At 54.6% G+C, this 23935-nt stretch overlaps 1 protein-coding gene across 2 annotated transcripts in view; it reads right to left on the bottom strand.

Moving 5' to 3' along the window:
- Window positions 1–784: 784 nt before the first annotated feature.
- ADCK1 (aarF domain containing kinase 1) overlaps window positions 785–23935 on the bottom strand; it is a 132309-nt gene continuing 109158 nt past the window's right edge. For both annotated transcript variants that reach the window (XM_051825982.2, XM_051825984.2), the window contains 4 exons: window positions 10678–10827; window positions 9111–9308; window positions 2650–2843; window positions 785–1487 (listed from right to left, as the gene is read on the bottom strand). In XM_051825982.2, the coding sequence (XP_051681942.2) occupies window positions 1316–1487; window positions 2650–2843; window positions 9111–9308; window positions 10678–10827 (714 nt within the window). In that variant the 3' untranslated portion in view covers window positions 785–1315. The remainder of the gene's footprint in view (window positions 1488–2649; window positions 2844–9110; window positions 9309–10677; window positions 10828–23935) is intronic.

Here is a 23935-nt window from a genome sequence, read left to right as displayed (position 1 = left end):
GCTGTTCCCAGGGAGCGCAGGTGCTCTGGGAGCAAGGACACGCCAGATCCGGGGTCGGGCGCCCTGGAGGCCTGGAGGTGACACAGACACAGCAGTCAGGGCAGGAGTCTGGAGCTGTCCCAGACGAAGGAGCTGCTCAAGCTGGGGTATGGGCAGGAACACAGTGCTCAACCAGGTGACACTCGATGGCAGAATGGGAACCGAACCCCAGGGACCCAGGTTCCAGCAACAGGACCAAAGTCTCCAGCAAGACTGGAGACGACCAAGCAGAGCCCAGGCCTGAAACTGGGCCGTCACACGAGATCCGGAGGGACAAATCGGGAAACAATCAGAAGAACATGGCAGGTGCCCGGCCCGGCCACAGGAAATGAGGCGGGAAGCGGAGTCCTGGGTTTAGCTGAGCCTCCGCGTTCCTGGCTTTGGGCTTCATAACTCATTCAACCCAGGTCTCGGGAGATGAAAGACACTTCCAAGAAGCAGGAAGTGGCCCCACAGTGAAAGTGGCTTCTACAGTGAGAATCACAGGGTGAGAAGTCAGCTAGGACATCGCACAGGCTCTCAGCGCTCGGGTTCGCGCTCACATAGTGGCCAGTGCAGGTTCACTCTCAAGGTGGAATAAAAACCCCAAGAAAGCCCCCACTGTATTCTCCCAAGGCCTCCCTGGGGAACCCTGAGACAGCAGCTACCAAAAGGAACAGCAAACTTGGCCAGGGCCGCAGGCACTCTCTGGATGGGCACGTGGTTGGGTCAGGTAGGAGGCCTGTGAGTTACGCTGGACAAACACTGCCATTGGGAAGGGGATTTTATTGAAACACAGCTTGTAAAACATCAAGGGGGGAGGATCATCATGACAGCCATGGGCTCACGGATGCAACAGAGCCCACCCTCACATGCCAACGGTGTGGCACCTCTGCGGAGCGATATGGCAAGCAGAGGGAACCTGATCGGTAGCAAGTTCAGACGGGCTCACCTCCAAGAAAATCAAATTTCTGCAAGTCAAAGGTGTCCTCCGTGGTACAGGCTGTCCAGCCCCGTGGTAGAAAAGGTTGGGGGAGGCGAGGGGCACGTACCAGGATGGGAAGTAGGCTCCTCCACCTCCTCCTGGGACCAGGAGAGAAACGTCTCCCACTGACTGCTTGTGGGCCCTAAGACGAGGACTGCAGTGTGGGCAGAGGAATTCCAAGGTGGGTTGGACACTCCACTGACCCTGGGACTGCAGATACCGTGTAGCACACAGAGGACAACTAGGTGAGGACAGGACTAAAGACTGGGAAGTGAAGAGAGACCACAGAGAGGTCAGGGAGAGCTGGGTCACTCAGTGCAGGGCAGGAAACAGCCAGCCAAGCAGGGCGAAGACCCAGTGGGCCAGCCGGAAGCCCTTCACGTGCAGGATGAGTTCATGAAGGCTGATCTGCCATAAGGTGAAGGCCTCGCTGCAGGAGATCTGGGTCCGTCTGAAGAACGAGCAGGTGTTCCTCCTCTCGTGCCTGGAGAAGGGAGAAGGAAGGACAGGAGGAGCTAAGAGACACTAGGGAGAAACAGAAGATGGCGGCTGCGGCCAACTAGCCAGCTCTTGGCTACAGGATCACAGCACTGCCAACCAGGGACCAGAGAACTCAAATATTCCACAGGAATTTTTCAAATAAGTGAAAGCAGTTGCTTCACAGGGCATCAGAGGTCTGAGAGACCTATCAGATGGAATATTCCCATGTTCCTTTCCCCAAACTCAAACCTAATCAATGCGTTTCCAGACTTTCTGAGGGCAAGCTGGTGAGGTGGGCCTGGAAGGCTCATGTCATTAGCCTCAGTCCAGCTTAATTCCTTCTGCACCAAGAAAAGGACACGATGAAAATGGGTGTGTATGGGGATGACCCACTCAGGACTTCCCCGCTGATCCTCACAGGAAGAACACGTCACGCACAGCCCTCTCGGTGTGCAGCGTATTCTGCTGCGTCTGATCGGTTATGTGACAGCAGGTGCACGAGAGATGTGGGCAAATCTCCCTGCCCCAGGTGTTTCGCAGAGTGACCCATTCCTTGCCCAGGGTGGATGGGCTGGGAATTGACCACGGTCTAGACCAAGGTCATCCTCAGGTGAGAACACCAAGCCAGAGCATGGCTGTGCCAATGAACGCACCACACTCAGAGGGCCTAGAATCTTCACTCTAGCTCCCTTGAGGAAGCACCCTCCTCCGCCTCACCTGCACCCCAAGGGTGGTGAGGTATCTAGAGACAGCTGAGATTCCAAGTGGATCTGCCAGTCACACTTCCCTAAATCATAGTCTCTCCTACAGGGAAAACACTGACCTACCCGCCTAGCCAGGCCTAGGGAGCCAAGTTCCAGAGTGGGACGGAGACGGCTTCCTGACCCAGGCCCAGGGGACATTTGGATGGGACGGAAGCTCTCAGCAAGCTTCCCAGGCTTGAAGTTCCTGGGGGTAAGAATCACCTGGGAAGCTGGACCGGGTGGCAGAAGCCCTAGAATCCACCACTTAACCCAGACAGGAGAGTCTCCGGACCACCCAAAAACACTGCTCCGAGGCGCCAGCCGGTCTTCTGGGACTCCCTTTCCCTACAGAGAGGATCAGGCAGGGCCCTGGAGACTGCAGTGCTGTCCCCTGGGGGAGTGGAGGCCGGGAGTCACACTCACCAGGCCAGCGCCCGGACACAGCACCGCGACATGCTGAGGAAGGAGCTGGCGCTGGCGCGGGTGCCCAGCGCAGCCTCGATGCCACGCAGCAGGTCGTTGGTCTTGAAGATGAGCAGCATCTGGCGCGGCACGCGGTTGAGGAGCTGGCTGATCTGCGGCAGGTTGTTGGCCGCATTGCTGCGGATCTCTGAGTCCTGAGGAAGCAGCGGGGACACAGATAAGGGAGGCTGGTGTGGACGTGCGGGTGGGGATGGCAGGGCTCTGGGCAGCCTGTGACCAGAGGGGCCGCAAGGACGCTCCAGGCAGGGGGACGTCAAACACAGTGGCTGGACAAGCCCGATGCGAGGCCTCTGGCCCCCTTCTGGGTCAGCACTGGATCCAGTGCATAAGGACATCTATGGGGCCAGCTACTCTCCAAGGCTTCTCCACAGCCCCCAGTCTCAGGTCAGGCTTACCAGGAACCAGCTGAGTCATGTCCCCTCCCCTCAAGCCATGCCCAGGCCGATACAGCCCACAGATCCAAGCTCCTGACCTCGATGAGGAAGCCCTGGCCTACCCTTGCCTGCATCCCCCTAGGCTGACCCCACCTGCACACCGCCATTGCTCATCACTCTGCTGCGCTGGAGCCAGTCTCATCGTGCCCACCGCCCAAGGTGCTGACACCACCAGAAAGGGACGCAGGGTGGGCCCGGAAGCCTGTTATCCCCAAAGCTTTTGCCCTGGTTGGTGTTTAAATTTGGGGTCCCCACCCCCTTCCCTGTCCCTGGGGTCTGCACACCTCTGGGCAGCTGTTCTCCACCCTCACTTTCCCTATGGGGAAAGCACTGGAGCGCTGTCCCTGTGGTTCAGCAGAGGCCGGCGGGGAGCTGGGAGGGGCGTGGAGGCCCCACGCCAGAATCCTGGGTGTGATAACATGAAGGATGTGAAAACTGTCAGAATCAAAATGGTGCCACTTGTGCCCACTCTCACCAAAAACCAAGCAAAGCTGGGAGGTGTGGAGTGCGGAATTCGTAGGCATGGTTGCCTGATGGGAGTGTGACAGAGCCTTTGCCAGAACCACCAGCTGGCTCCGAGTCCGGCACACCCGCACCCAGAGGACACCCGCCCAGCAGCAAGGGTCCACTCAACCCTGGACTCACTTCATCCTGGCTATCAGTCATCATAGCCACAGATCATTGTTTCAAAATGTTTGATGGAACCTGTCTCCTTTCTGCTCTCTTTTTAAAAAAGATCTATTTACTTATTTGAAAAGCAGAGTGGCAGACACAGAGAGAGGCCCTTCCATCCACTGGTTCACTCCCCAAACAGCCTAAAACGCAGGGGCTGGGCCAGGCCAAAGCCAGGAGCCAGGAACTCCATCTGGGTCTTCTACATGGGTGGCAGGGTCCAAGCACTTGGGTCATCTTGCACTGCTTTCCCAGGTACATTATAAGGGACTGGAAGCAGAGTGGCCGGGACTCAAACCAGCTCTCTGAATGGGCTGCTAGCACCCCAGGTGGCAGCCTAACCCACTGAGCCGCAACGCCGGTCTCCCCTTTGCCTCTAAAGCTGTACCCTTACCTCGTCCTCTGTGAAAACACCGTAGCTGACCCTGCCGTGGCCGCTGCCATCGCAGTGTCCTGCTATTCCCACACCAATTTTTTTTTTTTTTTTTTGGAGAACTTCTCTCTGTTTTGTTGTGAATGACCCCTTTTCAGTCTCCAGAAAAACGATGAAGAGGATGATGATCCACATATACTGGAGCATAAGCTAAATACTAAATAAGCCAGACACGTTGAAATGCTCACATTGTTAATTAATTTTGCCCTCACAGAGTATTTTACTCTCATTTAAGGTGAGGACACTGAAGCACTGTAAAGTTAAGTAACCTGCCCAACGTCCATGGCTACTACGTGCTGGGTCAGGAGTTAAACGCAGGCAGGGCCAGCAGGGGCCAGCACTGTGGTGTTATGGCACAGAGGATTAGGTTACTGCTTGCCATGCTGGCATCCCACAGCAGAACACTGGTTCTGATCCAGCTAGCTCCCCGCTAATGTGCCTGGGAAGGCAGTGGAAGGTGGACAAAGAGCTTGGGGCCCTGCCAACCACATGGGAGACCCAGATGGAGTTCCAGGCTCCTGGCTACGGCTTGGCCTCACACAGGCTGTCAGGGAGCGAACCAGCAGACAGAAGTTCTCTCTCTCTCTCCTTGTCTGTTATCTCTTTGTCATTTTGCCTTGCAAATAAATAAATCTTACAATAAAATAAGGGGCCAGCATTGCGGCACAGTGGGTTAAGCTGCTGCCAATCACACCTGTATCCTGAGACAACAGGAGCAGGGCTCAGAGAGACAGAACCTGTATGGGCAGGCATTGTGATGCACAGGTAAAGCTGCTGCTGGCAATGTTGGCGTCCCATATCTGAGTGTTTGTTTGTATCCTGGTTGCCCTGTTTTTCATTTTAAAAGATTTTATTTATTTATTTGAAAGGCAGAGATGAGACAGAGAGAAGCAGAGGGAGAGGGAGAGGGAGAGGGAGAGGGAGAGGGAGAGGGAGAGGGAGAGGGAGAGAGAGAGAGAGAGAGAGATCTTCCATCTGCTGCTTCTCCCCAAATGGCCACTATGGCTGGGGCTGGGTCAGGCCAAAGCGAGGAGCCAGGAGCTTCTTCCAGGTCTCCCACATGGGTACAAGGGCCCACGCACTTGGATTATCTTCCACTGCTTTCCCGGGTATATTAGCAGGGAAGTGGATCAGAAGTGGAGCACCGGGACTTGAGCTGGCACACCCATATGGGATGCTGGTACTGCAAGCAGAGGGTTAACCTTCTCTGCCACAGCGCCAGCCCCTGCTCTGCTTCTGATCCAGTTTTCTGTTAACGCACCCAGGAAGGCAGCAGATGATGGCCCAAGTACTCGGGCCTCTGCCACCCGCGTGGCAGACCCAGATGCAGTTATTGGCTCTTGGCTTTGGCCTGGCCCAGCCCCAGCTGCTGCAGGCAACTGGAGCTTAAACAAGCCAATGGAAGATACCTCCCTCTCTCTCTCCATCACTCTAGCTTTCAAATAAATAAATCTGAAAAAAGAAAAACAGAGTTCAGGGACTGGGTGGCCTGGAGAGGCTCTGCTGGAGCCTCGGGAAGAGAGTGCAGGACAGGGTCCCTGAGCTCCAGGCACTCAGCATGGAGAGTTAGGATGTCCAAGCAAGTAACTGCTCTGTGCATGACAAGGCCACATTGGGCCTTGAATGACACAGGTATTAGGGATGACTGTTGGCAGAGATGATGAAAAGCTTCCTGGATGAGAGAAGGCATCTTCAAAAGACTGGCACTGGGGCCAGCGCCGTGGCACAGTGGGTTAATCCTCCGCCTGTGGCACCAGCATCCCATGTGGGTGCCAGTTCGAGTCCCGGCTGCTCCTCTTCCAATCCAGCTCTCTGCTTGGCCTGGGAAAGCAGCAGAAAATGGTCCAAGTCTGTGGGCCCCTATACCCACATGGGAGACTGGGAAGAAGCTCCTGGCTCCTGGCTCCTGGCTTCGGATCGGCACAGCTCCAGCCGTTGCGGCCATTTGGGGAGTGAACCAGTGGATGGAAGACCTTTCTCTCTGTCTCTCCCTCTCACTATCTGTAACTCTACCTCTCAAATAAATAAATGAAATCTTTAAAAAAAATGCTTAAGAATGAGCAAGTAAGAACTGATTCACTCTAAGAGCAGGTGTCTAGCACAGAAGACGCCACCTGGGATGCCCACATCCCGTATCAGAGTGCCTGGATCAAGCCCCAGCTCCATTTCTGATCTGAGCTTCCTGCAAATGAGCATCCCGGGAGGCAGCAGGTGATGGTTCAGGTATGTGGGTCCCTGCCACCCACAGGGGGGACCTGAACTGGGTTCTAGGCTCCTGGCTTTGGCCTGTCCTAACTTGTTGCAGACATCTGGATTGTGAAGCAGCAGATAGAAGATCTTGAGAGATTCTCTAGCTCACTCACTCTTGCTCTTTCGCTCTCTCTCTGCTTTTCAAATAAAATGAAAATTTTAGAAAGAACCAATTCTTTATGAATTAATGAGTATAAAAATAAAATGGCACCTTGGTTAACAAAACAGCTGAGTATCTGAGTACCTACTGTGTGTCATATGACCTTGTCCATCCTTGTGGCTTTAAATACAATCTGTATACTAAAAACTCCTGAATCTGTATCAGGCCTGGACCTTGACTTTGAGTCCTGATCTTTTATTTTAAATTAATTTACCCATTTTTATTTATTTGAAAGGCAAAGAAACAGAGATTGTCTATGTGCTAGTTCACTTCCCAAATACCCACTAGAGCCAGGGTTGGTCATAGCTGAAGCCTGGAGCCAGGAACTGCACCTGGGTCTCCCATGTGGATGGCAGGGACACAGGTACTTGAGTCATCATCTGCTCCCTCCTGAAAGTGCACATTAGCAGGAAACTGGACTGGAAGCAGAGGTGGAGCTCAATCCAATCCCAAGCACTCCAATATGGGATGTAGCTCTTCCAAGTAGCAGCTTAACCCACTGCCTCCTGCTCCACTCTGAACTGCCCAGGACGTCTCTAACTGCCAAAGAGAACTGGTGACCATCCCCACACCAATATGTCCCTACCATTCCCAAGTCGTCCTCACCCCACAAGGCTGTGATGCACCCAGCCTCCCCACATGCACTCCTCCAGAGAGCCTTTCAGCCTCACCTCTCCATATGCCTGGCCCCACCTGCTTCCCTCCCTCTCATTGCCAGCAGCACAGTCTGTGCCCCTAGCATCTCCCGGCCTGCAGTCATGGCCCAGCCTCCTAACCCCTGGCCCCGCTGCTCATCTCCACCCCAGACAGGTCTGTCTCCCTCTCCTGCCTAAGGCCTGCTGAAGTCCTAGCCTTGTACTGGGAATGAATCTGAACTCACTTCCAGGGCTTCTGAGGTCCTGTGTGATGCTTCCCAGCCCACCGCTCCAAATTCTTCCTACTCCTCCAACCTCTCCACCACACTCTGGGCCACAGCCAAGCCTCCCCTTCCCCTGGGCCTCAGTGTGCCATAGTGCATCCTTCAAGAGCTTTCTGTGGCTGGTGCCTTTCTTGTCCTCCAGGCTTCAGCTTACATGTCAACTCCTCAGCACGCTCCACCCCTGCCCCCTCATCCACGGCACCCTGCTTGCTTGCTCCACGGTGCCTATAACCTGCAATTACTCCGTTCACCTGCTTGTCCACTTGCTCACTCTCTGTCTCCATCAACTGAAATGTAAGTTACACAAAAGGCCTGTCTGTCTGCTCATCCTGGAGTCCTAAGTGCCATGCCCAGGGACCAGCGACAACAAAGGCTTGTGGGATGAATGAACTGCAGGAATTGTGGTTTAATCCCTCACAGGCGTTATCAATAGAACAGAAATCATCCTCAGCACCCCTACTTTATTCATGCAGAGAGACTGCCTCTCTTCTTTGGAGACAATGAGTTTAAAGTCGTGGGCACCTGGAGCAGCAGGTGCATCTTTGCCACCAAGGTCACTGGAGAACCATGGCAACTTAGAGGCAAGGGGAACTAAGAGATGGGCTCTTTGGCAATACCATCTGAGGTTGTGGATCCACCGGTTCCTAAAGCCCCTGCTGCAAAGCAGCCTACAGGCACATGATCTTGACACTCCAAGGGTTGGTGAGAACAGCTCAAGGTCATGCCACCAGGAGGAGGTGGTGCTGGGGCCCAGGGCTTTCTGACTGCAGCAGCAGGACCCTGTTCCCTACAGTTGTCCACCATGCACATCTGCATGGCTCTGGCAAACCAACCTCGGGGAAAGACAGAAGTCACCCCATTAGGGACAGAGCAGCCTCTTGGAAGGGAACCCACCCCGATCCACAGGTCAATGAGCTCATCCCACAAGCGTCACTCATGGGAGGAGAGGGAGGGAGGCGTATGAGCAGCAGGTGTTCCTAAGACCTGTCTCCCAGCCAGGCTCCATCAGACCCCTGTCTAGGCCCAATGGAGAGACAAGCTACAGATAAAAGACTGCTTGTCCTAAAAGCACGCAGGATGGCGGAATGAGCCACTCTGCTTCAGCAAGGCCTAGGCAAGCAAAGGCTCTCCCTGGGACGGGGACCGAGAGCGCCACATGCTGCGTGGTGCTGGGCAGGAGACAGAAGAGCCATGGGGGAGAATGCTGAGGAGCTGACGTCTGTGTGCACGGGTTACAGGCAACACCACAGGACTCGAGTTATTGCAGATAAAGTGACCTCATTTCCACGGCAGACGTGAAGGGGACACAGTGGGATACCACCCCCTCCCTCCTTCCATCCAGGGACAAGGGACACCGTTCCTTCTTGCTTCCCTCCTTCTCGTCCAGTCTTGCTCTAGTTCTGCTCCGCACCAAGCAGCCCGCCAACCTAGCACCTCAGCTCCAGGGCTGGAAGGGCCCACAAGGCCATCCCTGGCTCTGCCCCTTGTATTTTGGACAAGGAGGGCTGGGGAAAGGGTGGGGAGGGCACCTACCTCTGTGGTGGTGACCGGAGCTCGGCTGATGCCCCTGTTGACCGAGTCCCAAGATCGGGCCGTCAGCATGCAGGCAAACAAGGGGTAGAGGTCCCCGGCGCCCAGGCGCTCGCTGTACGTCTTCACCCTCTTCATGTCCGTCCAGATCAGCGACTGCCAGAGGCGGCAGTAATCCAGGCGGAACTCATCCGTGAGCACCTGCGGCACGGGCAGCAACGCTGGGGCCTGAGCCTCCACTCCCCAGCAAAGGCCTAATTGGGTCCCCGGCTGACGTGGATGAGACATGTCCCTCCCCCCATGCCTGATTCTTCCCCAAAGTCCAGCCACCCCTGAAGGCCCAAGGTCGAGGCTATTACAAGTTGAATACCCCCAGGTGTATTGAATTTTGGATTGTGGACTATTTGCAAATGTGCCATTTGCACGTACATACTGAGATCTCTTAGGAAGGGACCAGAAGTCTAAATATGAAGCTCATCTCTGTCTCACTTACACCTTATACACAGAGATTGAAGGTCACTTTATACAATAATTTACATAATTTAGTGCATGGAGCAAAGTGTCACGGGTGTGGGATTTCCCACAAGTGACATCATCTCAGTGCTGTTTCAGACTTGGGAGCACTTCCGGTTTCGGGCCTTTGGACCAGGGAGCTCAACCCGTATTTGGCAGGCCTTGATCCTGAGCAGCACAGGCAACCACCACAATCTACAGTCTCCTCTTCTCCAGCTATGGGTCACTTTCCCAGGCTCCCTCAAAGGCAGGAGGGGCCGAGCCTGGGCTCCCACTGCGGGAATGTGGCAGAGGCTCCACTCCCACGTCTGGACCACAAGAGCTCCCCCGTGCTTCTCCTGCGAGCCCTCACCCAAGAGAGTACCACCACCTCCAGGGAGCCCTGGAGAGCAGAACCCCTCGGACTCCGCCATGCACCCCGGCCTGGCACGTGGCAAGCAGCCAAACTTCTGTCACACCTGGACCATCCTTCGTCTGGGGACTCTGGTGACAACAGCTAGCCTCCCTTCACATGATGCTTCCCGCTTCCTTGGGCTTTCCCGAGGAGGTCCAATCTGGGGATGTTGGGAGCAGGGCCCCGAGGGGAGGAGCAGGAGAGCAATGAGGAAACCTCCCCAGGGGCCACACCGGAGAGAACCTCCCAACTTCTAGGCAGGAATTCATAGCTCATCAACCCAGCTGTACACCCTGCGTTCCATAGGACAGAGCTGGACCATCCAGCCCGAGGCAGCTCCCTGCCCTACCATACAGCACATCTTCCCTGGGGTACACATGCAAAGGGAAGTCCACCTGCCAGTGTCTGGCCAGGCCCGGGGTCCCCTGGGAGGGTGGAATCACCTATACAAGCACATCCCACATGTCACCACATGTCAAGGAGGAAAGCGAAACTCAGAGCTATGACAGGAGCCTGCACAAAATGACAGCTCTTAGCATGAAGGCAGGGCCCCCTCCTGCGGCCTCAGCTCTCCACCTCCCATTTCTGCAACCATGGGGACTTCAGTGCACTCTGACCTCGAGAAGGACCAGACCTGGGGCCCAGGGTGAAAGGCTCCCTTACCTGGTAGAGTCCATGGTCCAGCAGGACAATCTCCGGCCTCCCCGTGTCCGGACGCTTCCGCACCAGCACATTGCCGGGATGGGGGTCGCAGTGTACAAAGCCGTTGACAAAGATCATCTCACTGTACATCTTGCCCAGGTGGCGTGAGATCTGAAAGAGATCCACCCGCATCTGCCTCAGGAATTCCTACTTTGGTCCCTTGAACTGGTCACTTCCAACAGGAGTCAGCCAGGTGCACCTGAGCTGGGGCAGGCAGTGCTGGTTTCAGAGGTGTGTGTGTGTGTGTGTGTGTGTTTAAGATTTACTCATTTATCTGAAAGGCAGAGAGAGAGAGAGGGAGAGAGAGAGAGAATTTTCCATTGCTGGATAACTCCCTAAATGGCTGCCACAGCCAGGGCTGGGCCAGGCCAAAGCCAGGAGCCAGGAGCTTCTTCTGGGTCTCTCATGCAGGTGCAGGGACCCAAGGACTTGGGCCACCTTCTGGTGCTCTCCCAGGCTAATTAGCAGCAAGCTGGATGGAAAGTGGAGCAGCCGGGACTCTAAACAGCACCCACATGGGATGCCAGCACTGCAGACAGTGGCTTAACCTGCTGCGCCACAGTGCCAGTCCTGAGATGTGTTCTTGAACTCAAGGTGGAAACTGCTCTCAACCCATCCTTTCCAACCTCAGCCATGTGTTAGAGCCACAGCAGCCAAGAAATGCTGCAGGTGGTACCAGCTATCGAAATATTCATTTGTTTATTTAAAAGGCAGTTAAAGGGGGTGGGGAATGAATCTTCATCTATTGGATCCCTCCCCAGATGGCCACAACGGCCAGGACTGGGCCAAACCAAAGCCAGGAGCCATCCATTCAAGTCTCCTATGTGGGTGGCAGGGACCCAAGCACTGAGCCATCCTCTGCTGCTCTCCCAGGTGCATCAGCAGGGAGCTGGATTGGAAGCAGAGCGGCTGGGACTCTGACAAGGGACACCAGCACCCCAGCAGCTTAACCTGCTGCCCACAGCCCAACGTCAGCCCCCATGAAGTCTTTTTTTAAAGCATGATAAAGTAGGAGAACGGTGTGGCTGAAACTCCATCTCCACTCCACACCACCCCTCCATCTGCCCCCGTCTCTCTCATCCCTGCTGTCTTTTCGGTCCCTGCTCGTTTCCGCTGGAGAGCTGAGAATGGACTGAAAGCTGGGTTGGGGGAGCCGCTCCGCCCATGCCGCCTCCTGGGAGCAGGAACAGGTGACCCCACCATGGTCTGCTGGGGCTGCCCCACCAGCTCCAGGCCCAGCCGGACCCAGAGTCCAGGCCTTGCTCCCCTCTCCCTCCTCCCCTCCTGCCAGGGCCCCACGCTAATCTGATTTATGATGTCTGCACAGAAGAAATGACACTGGAGAGGCCATTTAAATCATCCTGTCACTGCTGCTCTCCCCGCCGAGGCAGTCTTCTTATCTCCGCTCCCTTTTTTATTAAAGCTAAAAGCCTCTTCCCAGCCAGGGAACAGCTGCTGAATGGGACCAGCCTGGGGCCCGGGGATGGGGTGTCAGTGGACAAAGCCGCACTCCACCCAGAAGGCTGAAGCCCCAGACGCCTGCTGCCCTTGGTGTTCCTCCCAGCCTCGGCTGGACCCCACGGTCATTAACGCACGTATTCCAGCCAGAGGAGAGGGGCTGGGACCTGCAGGGTAGGGAACACAGGATTTGGGTCTTAGGATAAAGACTCAGTGGGGAAGCCTTGCATGACCCAGCCCTGCCGCCCTCCTCGGTGTCATCTCGCACCATGCTCACACTCCAGTCATATTCACTCTTTCTCTTCGACGACGCCTATGCTTTCTCACCTCAGGGCCTTTGCACATGCTATTCTACCAAGAGCATTCCTCCTGCCCTCCCTTCACCTGGCTCAGATCCTCTCTTCCTTCCTGTCCCAGGTCAGCATCCCCTCCCTACAGGAGCCTTCCCCACCCTCCCAGGCTGGGTGAGGCTCTGCTACCAGTCCTTCCCAGAAGACGCTGTGCCTCTCTCTTGTGGCACTAGCAACTATGTGTGTGAGTATCTGATGAAAGACCACCTAGCCCACAGTCACAAACACCCAAAACAGCAGGGACCGGCTCTGCTTGGCTAAAGTTTTACTGACGTGTACTTTACGTACCACAGACTGACTATTATGCACTCACTTGCTTGTAACAGTGCCAAGTATGTGAACAGAAGACTGCCTTCACGAGAGAGGACCCTCATTTCTCTGTTCTGAGAAGCCATGATTCTTGCCTCTGATTCTTATCCCAACGCCATGAAGCTCCTCTGACTCTCAGTCAGTTATAACTGGCCCCGAAGTAAATCAGCAAGAATAATCCTACTTTAGGAATAATAGTGGGGGGCAGTGCTGTGACACAGTGGATTAAAGCCTCGGCCCACAGTGCCGGCATCCCATATAGGTGCTGGTTCGAGTCCCGGCTGCTCCACTTCCAATCCGGCTCCCTATTGAGGTACCTGGGAAAGCAGCGGAAGATGGCCCAAGTACCTGGGAAAGCAACCCTAACACTAGGTACAGTTATGACCACATTGTACAGATGAGGAACCGAGACTCACTGAGGTTCAGGCTTCCTGTGACTAGAAAGAGAGAGGGGTGGGTATTCGACCTGGTAGTTAAAATGCCACCTGGGACACCATAGCCCTTAGTGGAGTGCCTGGATTGGAGTCCCAGCTCTGTCTCTGATTCCGGCTCCACCCTAGGGGGAAGCAGGTAAAGGCTCAAGTATTTGGATCCCTGCCACCCATAGGAGAGACCTGGATTGAGTTCCTAGCTGCTGGCCTCAGCCTGGCCCAGCTCCAGCTATCACAGACATTTGGCGAGTGAACCAGTAGATGGAAGACATGTCTCCGTCTCTTTGCCTTTAAATAAATTAAAATATTTTCCAGAAAAGAGAGACAGCCATAAAGCCCCGATCTAAAGCAGGTTAAGTATTGCTCTCATGCTTGCCTCTGTGCTTCTCAGCTGAGCTGGGCGACCTCAGACAAGTCGCTCAAGGCCTGCTGGGGAGGTGAGTAAGGCTAGCCCAGTGCTGGTGGCCTTGGGGCTACAGATTCCTCCTAACGCTCCCAGGAGGACGGCCCACTGGGTTTCACCATATGCTTTTTTCATTTTTAAGATTTTTTAATTTATTATTTATTTGAGAGGTAGAGTTACAGAATGAGGGAGAGACAGAGAAAAGTCTTCCATCTGCTAGTTCACTCCCCAAATGGTCGCAATGGCAGGAACTAGGCTGATCCAAAGCCAGGAGCCAGGAGCTTCTTCCGAGTCTCCCACACAGGTGCAGGGGCCCAAGGACTTGGGCCATCCTCTACTGCTTTCCTCAGGCAATAGCAGAGAGCTGGATCAGAAGTGGAGCAGCCAGGACTCGAACTGGTGCACATACGGAATGCTGGCACTGCAGGCGGTGGCTTTGCCTGCTATGCCACAGCGCCAGCCCCACACCACATGCTTCTGAGAGATGAAGACATTCAGACGTGACACTTCACTACCACATCAGCGCTCCAACTACTGTCAGTGTCCTGGGTCTGTCCACTTTAGCAGCAGGACTTAACCAGGCTCTGATGCCCAGCATCCCATGGCCTCCTTTTTTCTGTTCCTTGGGAGAGGAGAGCCCCAGCCAGAGCTGGCCCTAGGCAAGCCAGCAGGTCCCCACCCTTGGGCTACCAAGAAATCTCTTTGTTAGCTTTTTTAGAGTTCCATGGAGACATGCTTTGAAAAGCTGTATCTGCCAAAGCAATTGCATTTATTAAGTAATCATTCATTTTTATTTGTCAAGGAACGCATATGAGGTCCAATCAGGGCTCCTGATCAGCCCAAGATAAGCTGGGCAGCCAGACTGAGCTGACGGAATTCCAGCCAAAAAGCAGAGACATGACATTTCATTTAGTCTGGGCAGACCTGTCACGGGAGATGTATGGTCTCCCTGGAGCTTTCTGAAATATTGCTAATCGCTCTGGGCCCCTTATTACTGCATTGAAAGATGGCCCCTGGGGGCGTGGGGAAATCATGGTGGGGAGAAGGGGCTGGTGGAGGCACAGGGGTGGTGCTGCCAATCGGGCAGAGCCACCAGGCAGCCTCCCCCCTCACCACCCCTGCCCAGCTGCCCCCACCCGGTGTCCTCCCCCCTCACTGTAAGCAGGTGGCGGCAGGGGGACAGGTCTGGAAGGCAGAGCCAGGCAGGGAAGGCTCCACTCTAGAGCCACACTGGTTCTGCAACTTGGCTGTGGGTGGCCTGCAGGACAGGCCCCTCCCTCCTCAGTCTGCAACCAGGGTCTCTTGCAGTTAAGTGGGACTCACCCCACCTGCTCCCCCTCCCCACAGAATAAACTCAGACTTCAAGATCAAACCCTATCACGTAGGACACTATCACTGTGCAAATGTCATTTTCAATAAACTAAAGACATCATACAAGGGGCCAGCGTCCAAGTGCATGGGGTTAAGCGCCCCTTGCAATGCCGGCATCCCATATCTGAGCACCACTCTGAGTCCCGGCTGCTCCACTTCTGATCCAGCTCCCTGCTAACATCAGGCAGGAAGTTAGAAATCAGCCTATACCTAAGAAGGGCCTAGGGAAACTGACATCTACAGCAGTGCAGCATCTGCAACCAGCATTTGGACTTCAAAGTCCTGCCCAGGCCCGGATAACCTCCCAGGTGGTCCCAGCCCCCCCTCTCCCAGGAAAGCTCCCAGGAGAACTCTTCTCTCCTCAGGACCAAATGGGTACCTGACCTGATAACATGGGGCAATAAAACCTTCACAGATGCCCTGAGGGAGGCCCCTCTACTCTGCCCTGGGCCAGCAAATCTAATTTTCACCCAACAAACCCTTGTGCCAGGGCTCCCTATCCTTTGTTCTGGAGGAGAGGGGGAGGTGGGTAAACAAGGACTGCACACTGCTTTCTGCTGAGCCTCGGGTGTATTCTCTCCATTCAACCATGTAACCTCACTCTCCCCCAGTCGGAGCAACTGGGCTCTCTCTTCCTATCCCTTCCATTCTGACGGATGCCCTGTCCCCAGTAAAACCTTATTACTTCGCTCTCTGTCTCATACCTGAATTCTTTCTTGTGTGAAGACAAGAACCCTGTGGCTTCCACGGCTTTTTCTCTGGTGACACTAATGCTCCTGGGAAAGCAGCAGAAGATGCCTCAAGTACTTGGGTCCCTTTCACCCACAGCAGAGAACTGGATGGAGTTCTTGGCTCCTGGTTTCGGCCTGGACCTGCCCTGGCCATTTGTGCCCATTTGTGGCGTGAACCAATAAATGGGAGTTTCTCTCTCTCTTCTCTCTCTCCTTCCCTCCCTGTCACTCTGCCTTTCAAATAAATAAAATAAATCTTAAAAACAACTACTTCCTGGCCGGCACCCCGGCTCACTAGGCTAATACTCTGCCTGCGACGCTGGCACCCTGGGTTCTAGTCCCAGTTGGGGTGCCGGATTCTGTCCCGGTTGCTCTTCTTCCAGTCCAGCTCTCTGCTGTGGCCTGGAGTGCAGTGGAGGATGGCCCAGATCCCTAGGCCCTGCACCCGCATGGGAGATTAGGAGGAAGCACCTGGCTCCTGGCTTCGGATCGGCACAGCACGCCAGCCGCAACATGCTGGCTATAGCAGCCACTTGAGGGGTGAAGCAATGGAAAAAGGAAGACCTTTCTCTCTGTCTCTCTCTCTCTCTCACTGTCTAACTCTGCCTGTAAAAAAAAAAAAAAAAAAAAAAAAAAAAAAAAAAAAAAAAAAAAACTACTTCCTTTTAAAAAATCATACAAATATAGAACAGACATAGGTCAAAGATTGTTGTAAGTCATTATCAAGAGGGCAAGAAAGATGGTGAGCTGATTCAAAGGGAATTTGAGGAAGTGGGTACGTAAGGGCATTTCAACACAATAAGGCACTAAGATCCCCATAAGAGATACAAAACTGATGATTGTCCTATGAGGCAGTGAAAAAAAAGTCATACCTTTGGGGGTTATCTTTTTTGCTGGACAGAAATTACCTACATCTCAGCCAGATAAAATCTTCAGGTTGATGCAAGACTTCAGTGTGAACCCTCAATTAATTGTCAACAGCAAAGTGAAACAGAAGGACAAGACATTTCTCCAGGTATTACAAAAATCCTCCGAGGGCTGGTTGAACAGCACGCAGCAAGGACCTGAGAGGGCACGGCACACTCTCTGGGCCTTACTCCTAAGTGTGGGGTAATTCTCAGCGTCTCACCATCCCTCTGCAAATGGATTTACCCAGAGACGTGCCTGTCGCCCACAGAGGCACTGAGGGTTCCTGGAGAAACCCGAGGCCATCGCTGGGCACAGAACCCTCAGCCCATTCCTCTGGTAGAACTGTAGCCACGTGTCCTGCTGAAGAAGAGATAACTGAGGGGCCAGTGCTGTGGCACAGCAGGTGAAGCCGCCACCTGCAATGCTGGCATCCCAATGGAGAGCCCGTGTGAGCCCCAGCTGCTCCACTTCCAACGCAGTTCCCTGCTGGTGTCCTGGGAAGGCAGCAGAGAGTGGCCCAACTACTTGGGCCCCTCTGCCACCCATGCGGGAGACCCACATGGAGTTCCTGGCTCCTGGCTTTGGTCTGGCCCAGCCCTGGCTGTTGCAGCCATTTGGGTAGCAAATCAGCAGACATGAGATCTCTCTCTCTCTCTCCCTTTCTCCCTCTTTGCCTTTCTTTTTTATTTATTTATTTATTTTATTTATTTTTTTGACAGGCAGAGTGGACAGTGAGAGAGAGACACAGAGAGAAAGGTCTTCCTTTTGCCGTTGGTTCACCCTCCAATGGCCGCCACGGCCGGCGAGCTGCAGCCGGCGCACCACGCTGATCCGATGCCAGGAGCCAGGAGCCAGGTACTTCTCCTGGTCTCCCATGGGGTGCAGGGCCCAAGCACTTGGGCCATCCTCCACTGCACTCCCTGGCCACAGCAGAGAGCTGGCCTGGAAGAGGGGTAACCGGGACAGAATCCGGCGCCCCGACCCGGACTAGAACCCGGTGTGCCGGCGCTGCAAGGCGGAAGATTAGCCTAGTGAGCCGCGGCGCCGGCCCCTTTGCCTTTCAAATAAATAAAATCAATATTTAAAAACCCCACAGAGTAGAGAGTTGCATCCCTAACGCTGCCTCTTGCCCTAATGCTGTGGCATTTGCAAAAGGCAGGGAGCATTTCAGAGCGGTAACAGCTGGCACGTGCCATGCAGAGTTCCAAGCACTTGACACGGCCCGGTGCAGCACTGCCAGCCTTCCTCTGCAGCACCAGATGAGGAAAGCGAGGCCCGGAAGAGGAAGTAGCTTGTCCACCTGCTCAGCAGTGAGTGACGCTGGGATTGGAACCCAGGCGGCCTGGCTCCGAAGAACAGGTGCCCCATCATAAAGCCATCTTGCCTCTCCAGCCTCGGGGACCTTCTTCCTGGAGGCAGGGCTCCCAGCATCGCCTGGTGTTCCCTCTGCAGGGAAGTCTCCCCGGGAAGCCCAGGACTACTGGCACACGGAGACCACGCCACTCAGCAAAGAACCGTGCAGTGCTCTTTAGAAAACAGCCTTTGGGAAGGCTTGCCATTGCCCCGTGTAAACAGAAGGTGCCACTCCCGGCAGGGATGTCAGTAATTATGGGATGCCTTTCTTCCCACGCAGCGGGGAAGAGGAAAAAGCCAGGAATCTACAAAAAGGCTGCGTAAAGATTTAATTTAGTAAATAATATTTGAATCCAGGAGTTATTGTTGGATTTTCTCTCAAAATTTGAATTGACTGAAAGTACGTTAATTATTCTATAATTGCACGGATTAATTTATCCCCACCCCTAAGGGAATGTCTATTTGTGTTTCTGGCGGGGGATGGTGTTCTAGAAGCAAGGCCAAGATCTCTAGGGGAAAAAAAGAACCCAGGAGGTTGACGTTGCAAGATATTAACGAGCACGTGAGAAGCCGGGATTGAGCCTAGGGAGGTTCGTCGCCCACACGCTCCTGTGCTGCCCAGGCTCTCCGCAGACTTCAGAGAGCACAGCAGACTTCTGTCTGGAGTGTTTTACCATCATTTCCGCCCCACCGTGTGCCCAGGAGCCACGGCTGGGAGCTAGAACACGCAGGGCACTTGCTACTGCCGGGCGCTGAGGCCAGACTCCTCCACGGCACTGGGCAACCTTGGACAAGCACACGCCTCTGTGAAGTCCCTCAGCAAATGATCCGGAGAGGTGGGCAGGAAGGAAGCCGAGATGCCCGGTAATCGCGGGCAAGGGTGTAGTTACTCTGATGTGGGGGCTTCTGGGCATCTGCTGATAGCTGCCCAGGTGAGACAGGAGCCAGAACGTCACCTGGGAGCCAGGGCACGGGGCCTTAGCTCCCTGGAGTCTCGGGATAGAGATGTTCATCACAGTCACCCCAGACACCAGAGGAGAGGCAGTGGGGCCCAGGGGCCACAGCACCCACAGACCTAGAGATGGGGGGGGAAGCTGTTGATATCCGGCACCTCCTGCCTAGGACAACAACTCAATCCAAGGAAACAGCTTCACGTCCTAGCTCACTGGGTCACTAGGAAACACGGGGAAAGGGTTTCCTCCCTACATGTCTCCCTCTCTTTTGGTAACTTCTGCACTGCTGGCCCCACCCAGGGTTGGAATCCCCATGTCGGTCAGCACGCACTGAGCGCATGCTCCAGGCTTGGCACTGCACTGGGCGCTTTATGCTTCAATCATCAAACAGTCCCATGGGTTACCTCTGGTATCCCGTCTACACAAGGAGGCTGGGGCTTCCAAAGGTTGAGCAGCTTCCCCAAGGCAGTGCAGCCAGCACCGGAATCCAGGAAGTGCCGACTCCAAAGCCACAGCCCGAGAACCCGTCCTGGGGACCTGGACCCCTCTCATCTGCACAGGCTTCTAAAGATCGGGTCTGAGACATGACAGAGGGTGGGCGAGATCACTGGATCTTCCCAGTGATCCAGCCACGAGAGCCTTCCTGTCTGCACCACGCCCCCGGGGCCGCTGAGCGTCTGCTCACAGAGTCTGCTCGCAGGTGGGAAGTGACGCTGGGCAAAGATGGAGCCGTGCTGCTCACCCCGACCAGGTGATCGCAGAAACAAGGGGAAAGGTAGAGACTGTGGCAGGAATTCATGTCTACTTGTTTATTTGCAAGTCAGAGCAACAGAGGGACAGAGACCTTCCACCTGCTGGTTCACTCCCCAAATACCCACAAAAGTTGAGGCTGGGCTGGGCCAAAGTCAGGAGTCAGGAACTGAATCCAGGCCTCCCAAGTGGGTATCAGGGATCCAAGTACTTGAGCCATCACCTGCTGTTTCCCAGGGTGCGTATTAGCAGGAAGCGGAGTTGGAAGCGGAGCAGCCGGGACTTGAACCAGGCACTCTCATATGGGATGTGGGCGTCCCACGTGTCGGTTCAACTGACTACATGATGCCTACCTCAGCACCCGACTTGCAGGGTGGGAAGGGGTGTCACCGTATGCTGAATCAGCGACTATCACTAAATGTATGCATCCCAGGACAACAGAAGGGCAAGGACAAGAAGGAGGGCGAAGAAGCTTCTCTAACATCCTGTGGAGGAAGACATGCCTCTGTGAAGAGTGACCTCATGAATTATAAGTTACCTTTCTCATAGAAGATCACGGCTTGCGAAGTTCAAGTAATGACCCTAGGAGGTAAGTATTGTTGCCACCCCAACCACACAGGGAAGCAAACTCAAATTCAGAGTTAAGTCACCAACAAAGGCATGTGGCCAGTGAGTGGCGGAACCAGACAGGTGCCCTTCCTCTGAGATCCTGTGCTCCCCCTAGCCGGCCCCACCCTCTGTGCACCGGGCCATGAAGCACCCACATAGCAGGTGCTCAATAAGCATTTCCTGGAGGGTGAACTTGAGACACCTGCAGTGCCCCCAAAAGGTCAAAGGAAGGATTTTAACTAGAAATAAGAACATAGCAAGGGCTTCTAGCTCCCCACTGCAGGCTGAACCTATACCATGGCCTCCAGGCCCTCTTGAAACCCACTAAAACAACTCCAAAGGAGAAAAAGAAGGCAAAGACCCCATTGTGAAAACAGGGGTCTGCAAGGGCAGACAATATGAGAGAAGCAAAACTCTGTTTGCCTGAGTGGGGGTGGGGAAGAGTACACAGCTACTGAAAAATGACTCAGAGGCTGGTGCTGTGACATAGCAGGTAAAACCACAGCCTGCAGCACAAGCATCCCATATGTGTGCTGGTTTGAGTCCCAGCTACTCTACTTCTGATCCAGCTCTCTGCTATGGCCGGGAAAGCAACAGAAGATGGCCCAAGTCCTTGGGCCCCTGCACTCGCCTGGGAGACCTGGAAGAAGCTCCATGCCCCTGCCTTCGGATAGGCCCAGCTCTGGCCACTGCGGCCATTTGGGGACTGAATCAGCAGATGGAAGATTCTCTCTCTCTCTCTCTCTGCGTCTGTAACTCGCCTTTCAAATAAATAAATAAACATAAAAAAAATGCTTCCTAAGATGCCAGCATCCCATATGGGTGCCAGTTCAAGTCCCGGCTGCTCCACTTCCAATCCAGCTCTCTGCTGTGGCCTGGGAAAGCAGTAGAAGATGGCCCAAGTCCTTGGGCTCCTGTACCTGCATGGGAGATCTGGAAGAAGCTCCTGGCTCCTGGCTTTGGACCAGTTCAGCTTCAGCTATTGCGGCCAATTGGGAAATCTCTCTCTTTCTTTGTAATCTGCCTTTCAAATAAATTAATAAATCATTTAAAAAATGCAAATATTAGTTTAAAAAAAAGAAAAAATTACTCAGCAGGCTAAAAATATGGAGCCCTAAGCCAGCAGTGGGGGAACTTCATGTTTACCTCCTGAGCCCCAGGAGCCGAGGGCCCCTAGCACCTCTGAAGATGGGATCCTGGAAAAGAAGGATGAGCAGAAGGACTCTACAAGGACCAGCTAAACCCCCAGAGGCACCCCGGCAACCCTGATGAAGACAGAAGTTTGCCCTCTGCAGAGGTGGACAGACAGGCTCTGGGAGGTGGGGTGGGGGGGTACAAGGGATTGGAGCAGAGCACCCACAGTGCCCCCAGTGGAGGCCTGGCCCTCTAGCCCCAGCGGGCTCCCACACCTCAGGATGGCCAGGTGGCACTTTCTCCAAGGTCCCTCCCTAAATCTATCCGGATCACAGCCAGCCCACCTGGCCTCCAATCATCTGTCCCTGCTGCCCCAGCACTCCCGGCTCTGTCACCTTTCTCTTGGTTAATTTCACACAAATTAAATTGTGTCTCAGCCCAGGCAGGGTCTTACACACACACACCCTGAAATCCAATTAACCTTCGATAAAGGCCCAGCAATCAATAGTCGGTTCTGTGGCTGAGCAGGCTCCGGCCAGCCCGGGAAGGCGGGCTCCCACACCACCTTTCCTTTTAATGAGATCAGTGACAGTCACTGTCGCCAGCTCTTAAAGTGACTGGCAAATATGATCACCGGGTCAGGCCCTCGGTAATATCTGCTTCTGGGCTCACAGACACAAACAAACAAGGGCCCCTGCAGGCTGCTGGCTCGCAGGCCTGGGCAGGGAGATTCGAAACAGCAGAGTGAGCTCTGACGGCTCAACTGGGGTGGCCTGGGCCCCCTGGCTTTCCAGCTGGGGGAAGCACCTGCAGAGCTGATTAAAATGCAGGTTTTCGCCACCTGCTGCAATCCTTCCCATCCCAGATGCTGACTAGTCAGTGTGGGGCAGGGCCTGGGACTCTGCATGGACAAACAGCTCTCCCAGTGACTGTGACACAGACAAATACTCTCCACACAGCTGGAGAATAAGGGTCTGCAAAACAGGCCAGCAAATAGGACCCTTCCTTAGGGTGCAGCTCCTCCAACACCTTCAACAGGAAAACTGAGACCAGAGAGGGGGTGTGACTTGCCTGAGATCACACAGCAAGCCGCTGCCACGGCTGGGTCCTCCTACCCTGGTGTTCCCCCACTGAAGGGGTCAGGAACTAGCTATCTAGAGTGGTCTTCAGGGCCTCACAAGCTATGCCCAGTGCAACTGGAATTCTGGAGGGTGAAGAGGCCTCTCCAAGTGGTTTAATGCTGACTCAACCAGTGATAGCAGAGGGAGGGGGGTTAGGAGCCACAACCCCCACCACCCAGCACCACCGCCTTGAGCAAAACCACCTGCCAGCTGCATCATCTTTTTTTTTTTAAGATTTATTTTTTTTATTTGAAAAGCAGAATTACAGAGAGAGGGAAAGACAGAGATCTTTCATCCGCTGGTTCACTCCCCCAGTGGGTACAATGGCCAGGGTTGAGCCTGGCTGAAACAAAAGCCTGAAACTCCATCCAAGTCTCCTACTTGGGTGGCAGGGGCCCAAGCACTAGGGCCATCCTCCACTGCTAACCCAGGTGCATTAGCAGGGAGCTGGATCGGAAGCAGAGCAGCCGGGACTCAAACCAGCACTCGTGTGGAATGCCGGCGTCACAGGCCTTGGTTTGACCCGATGTACCACAAGGCTGGCCCCCTGGGTCACCATCTTGCAGCAGCCAGGATGTCACACACCACCCCATCCCCTGGAGATTTGGAATGAGGTCTCTGCCCCTTGTCACTGGTCTGTCCCCAGGGAACGCCCACAGCCAAGCTGACTTCAGGAGGGACAGGTGCTACAGCACAGGCTTGCTGAGGGCCAGGGTCGGAGGACGGGGGATCTGCGAGTTCTGCTGGCAGCCCCCAGGACCGCAGGGTCTTTCATCCTCATGGCACAGGTGTGCTCACACACGTCCATGCCAGTCTCCTCTATAACACAGTCATTTTTTTTTTTTTAATTTATTTGACAAGTAGAGTTACAGACAGTGAGAGAGAGAGACAGAGAGAAAGGTCTTCCTTCTGTTGGTTCACCCTCCAAATGGCCGCTACGGCCGGAGCTGTGCCAATCCGAAGCCAGGAGCCAGGAGCTTCTTCCTGGTCTCCCATGCGGGTGCAGGGGCCCAAGCACTTGGGCCATCCTCCACTGCCCTCCCGGGTCACAGCAGAGAGCTGGACTGGAAAAGGAGCAACCAGGACTAGAACCCATGCCCATATGGGACGCCAATGCCGCAGGCAGAGGATTAACCAAGTGAGCCACGGCGCTGGCCCCAACACAGTCATTTCTGCAGTGAGGCCTGTCCCTAGCCTGCTCCCCACACATCTGGTGGTCAGTGAGAACACTGCCGAGCTCACAGCCCACAGCCCAGCCCTGAGGCTTCTCTGGCCGTTAAGGATTTAGTTGGCATCAAATCAGAAAACCAAAGAGCTGCCCAAGCCCCTCAAACCCT

The sequence above is a fragment of the Oryctolagus cuniculus genome, chromosome 20, assembly GCF_964237555.1.
Source record: "Oryctolagus cuniculus chromosome 20, mOryCun1.1, whole genome shotgun sequence".
Lineage (NCBI taxonomy): Eukaryota > Metazoa > Chordata > Mammalia > Lagomorpha > Leporidae > Oryctolagus > Oryctolagus cuniculus.
Note: the sequence above shows the minus strand (reverse complement) of the source record. Positions and strands in the feature narration are given on the sequence as shown.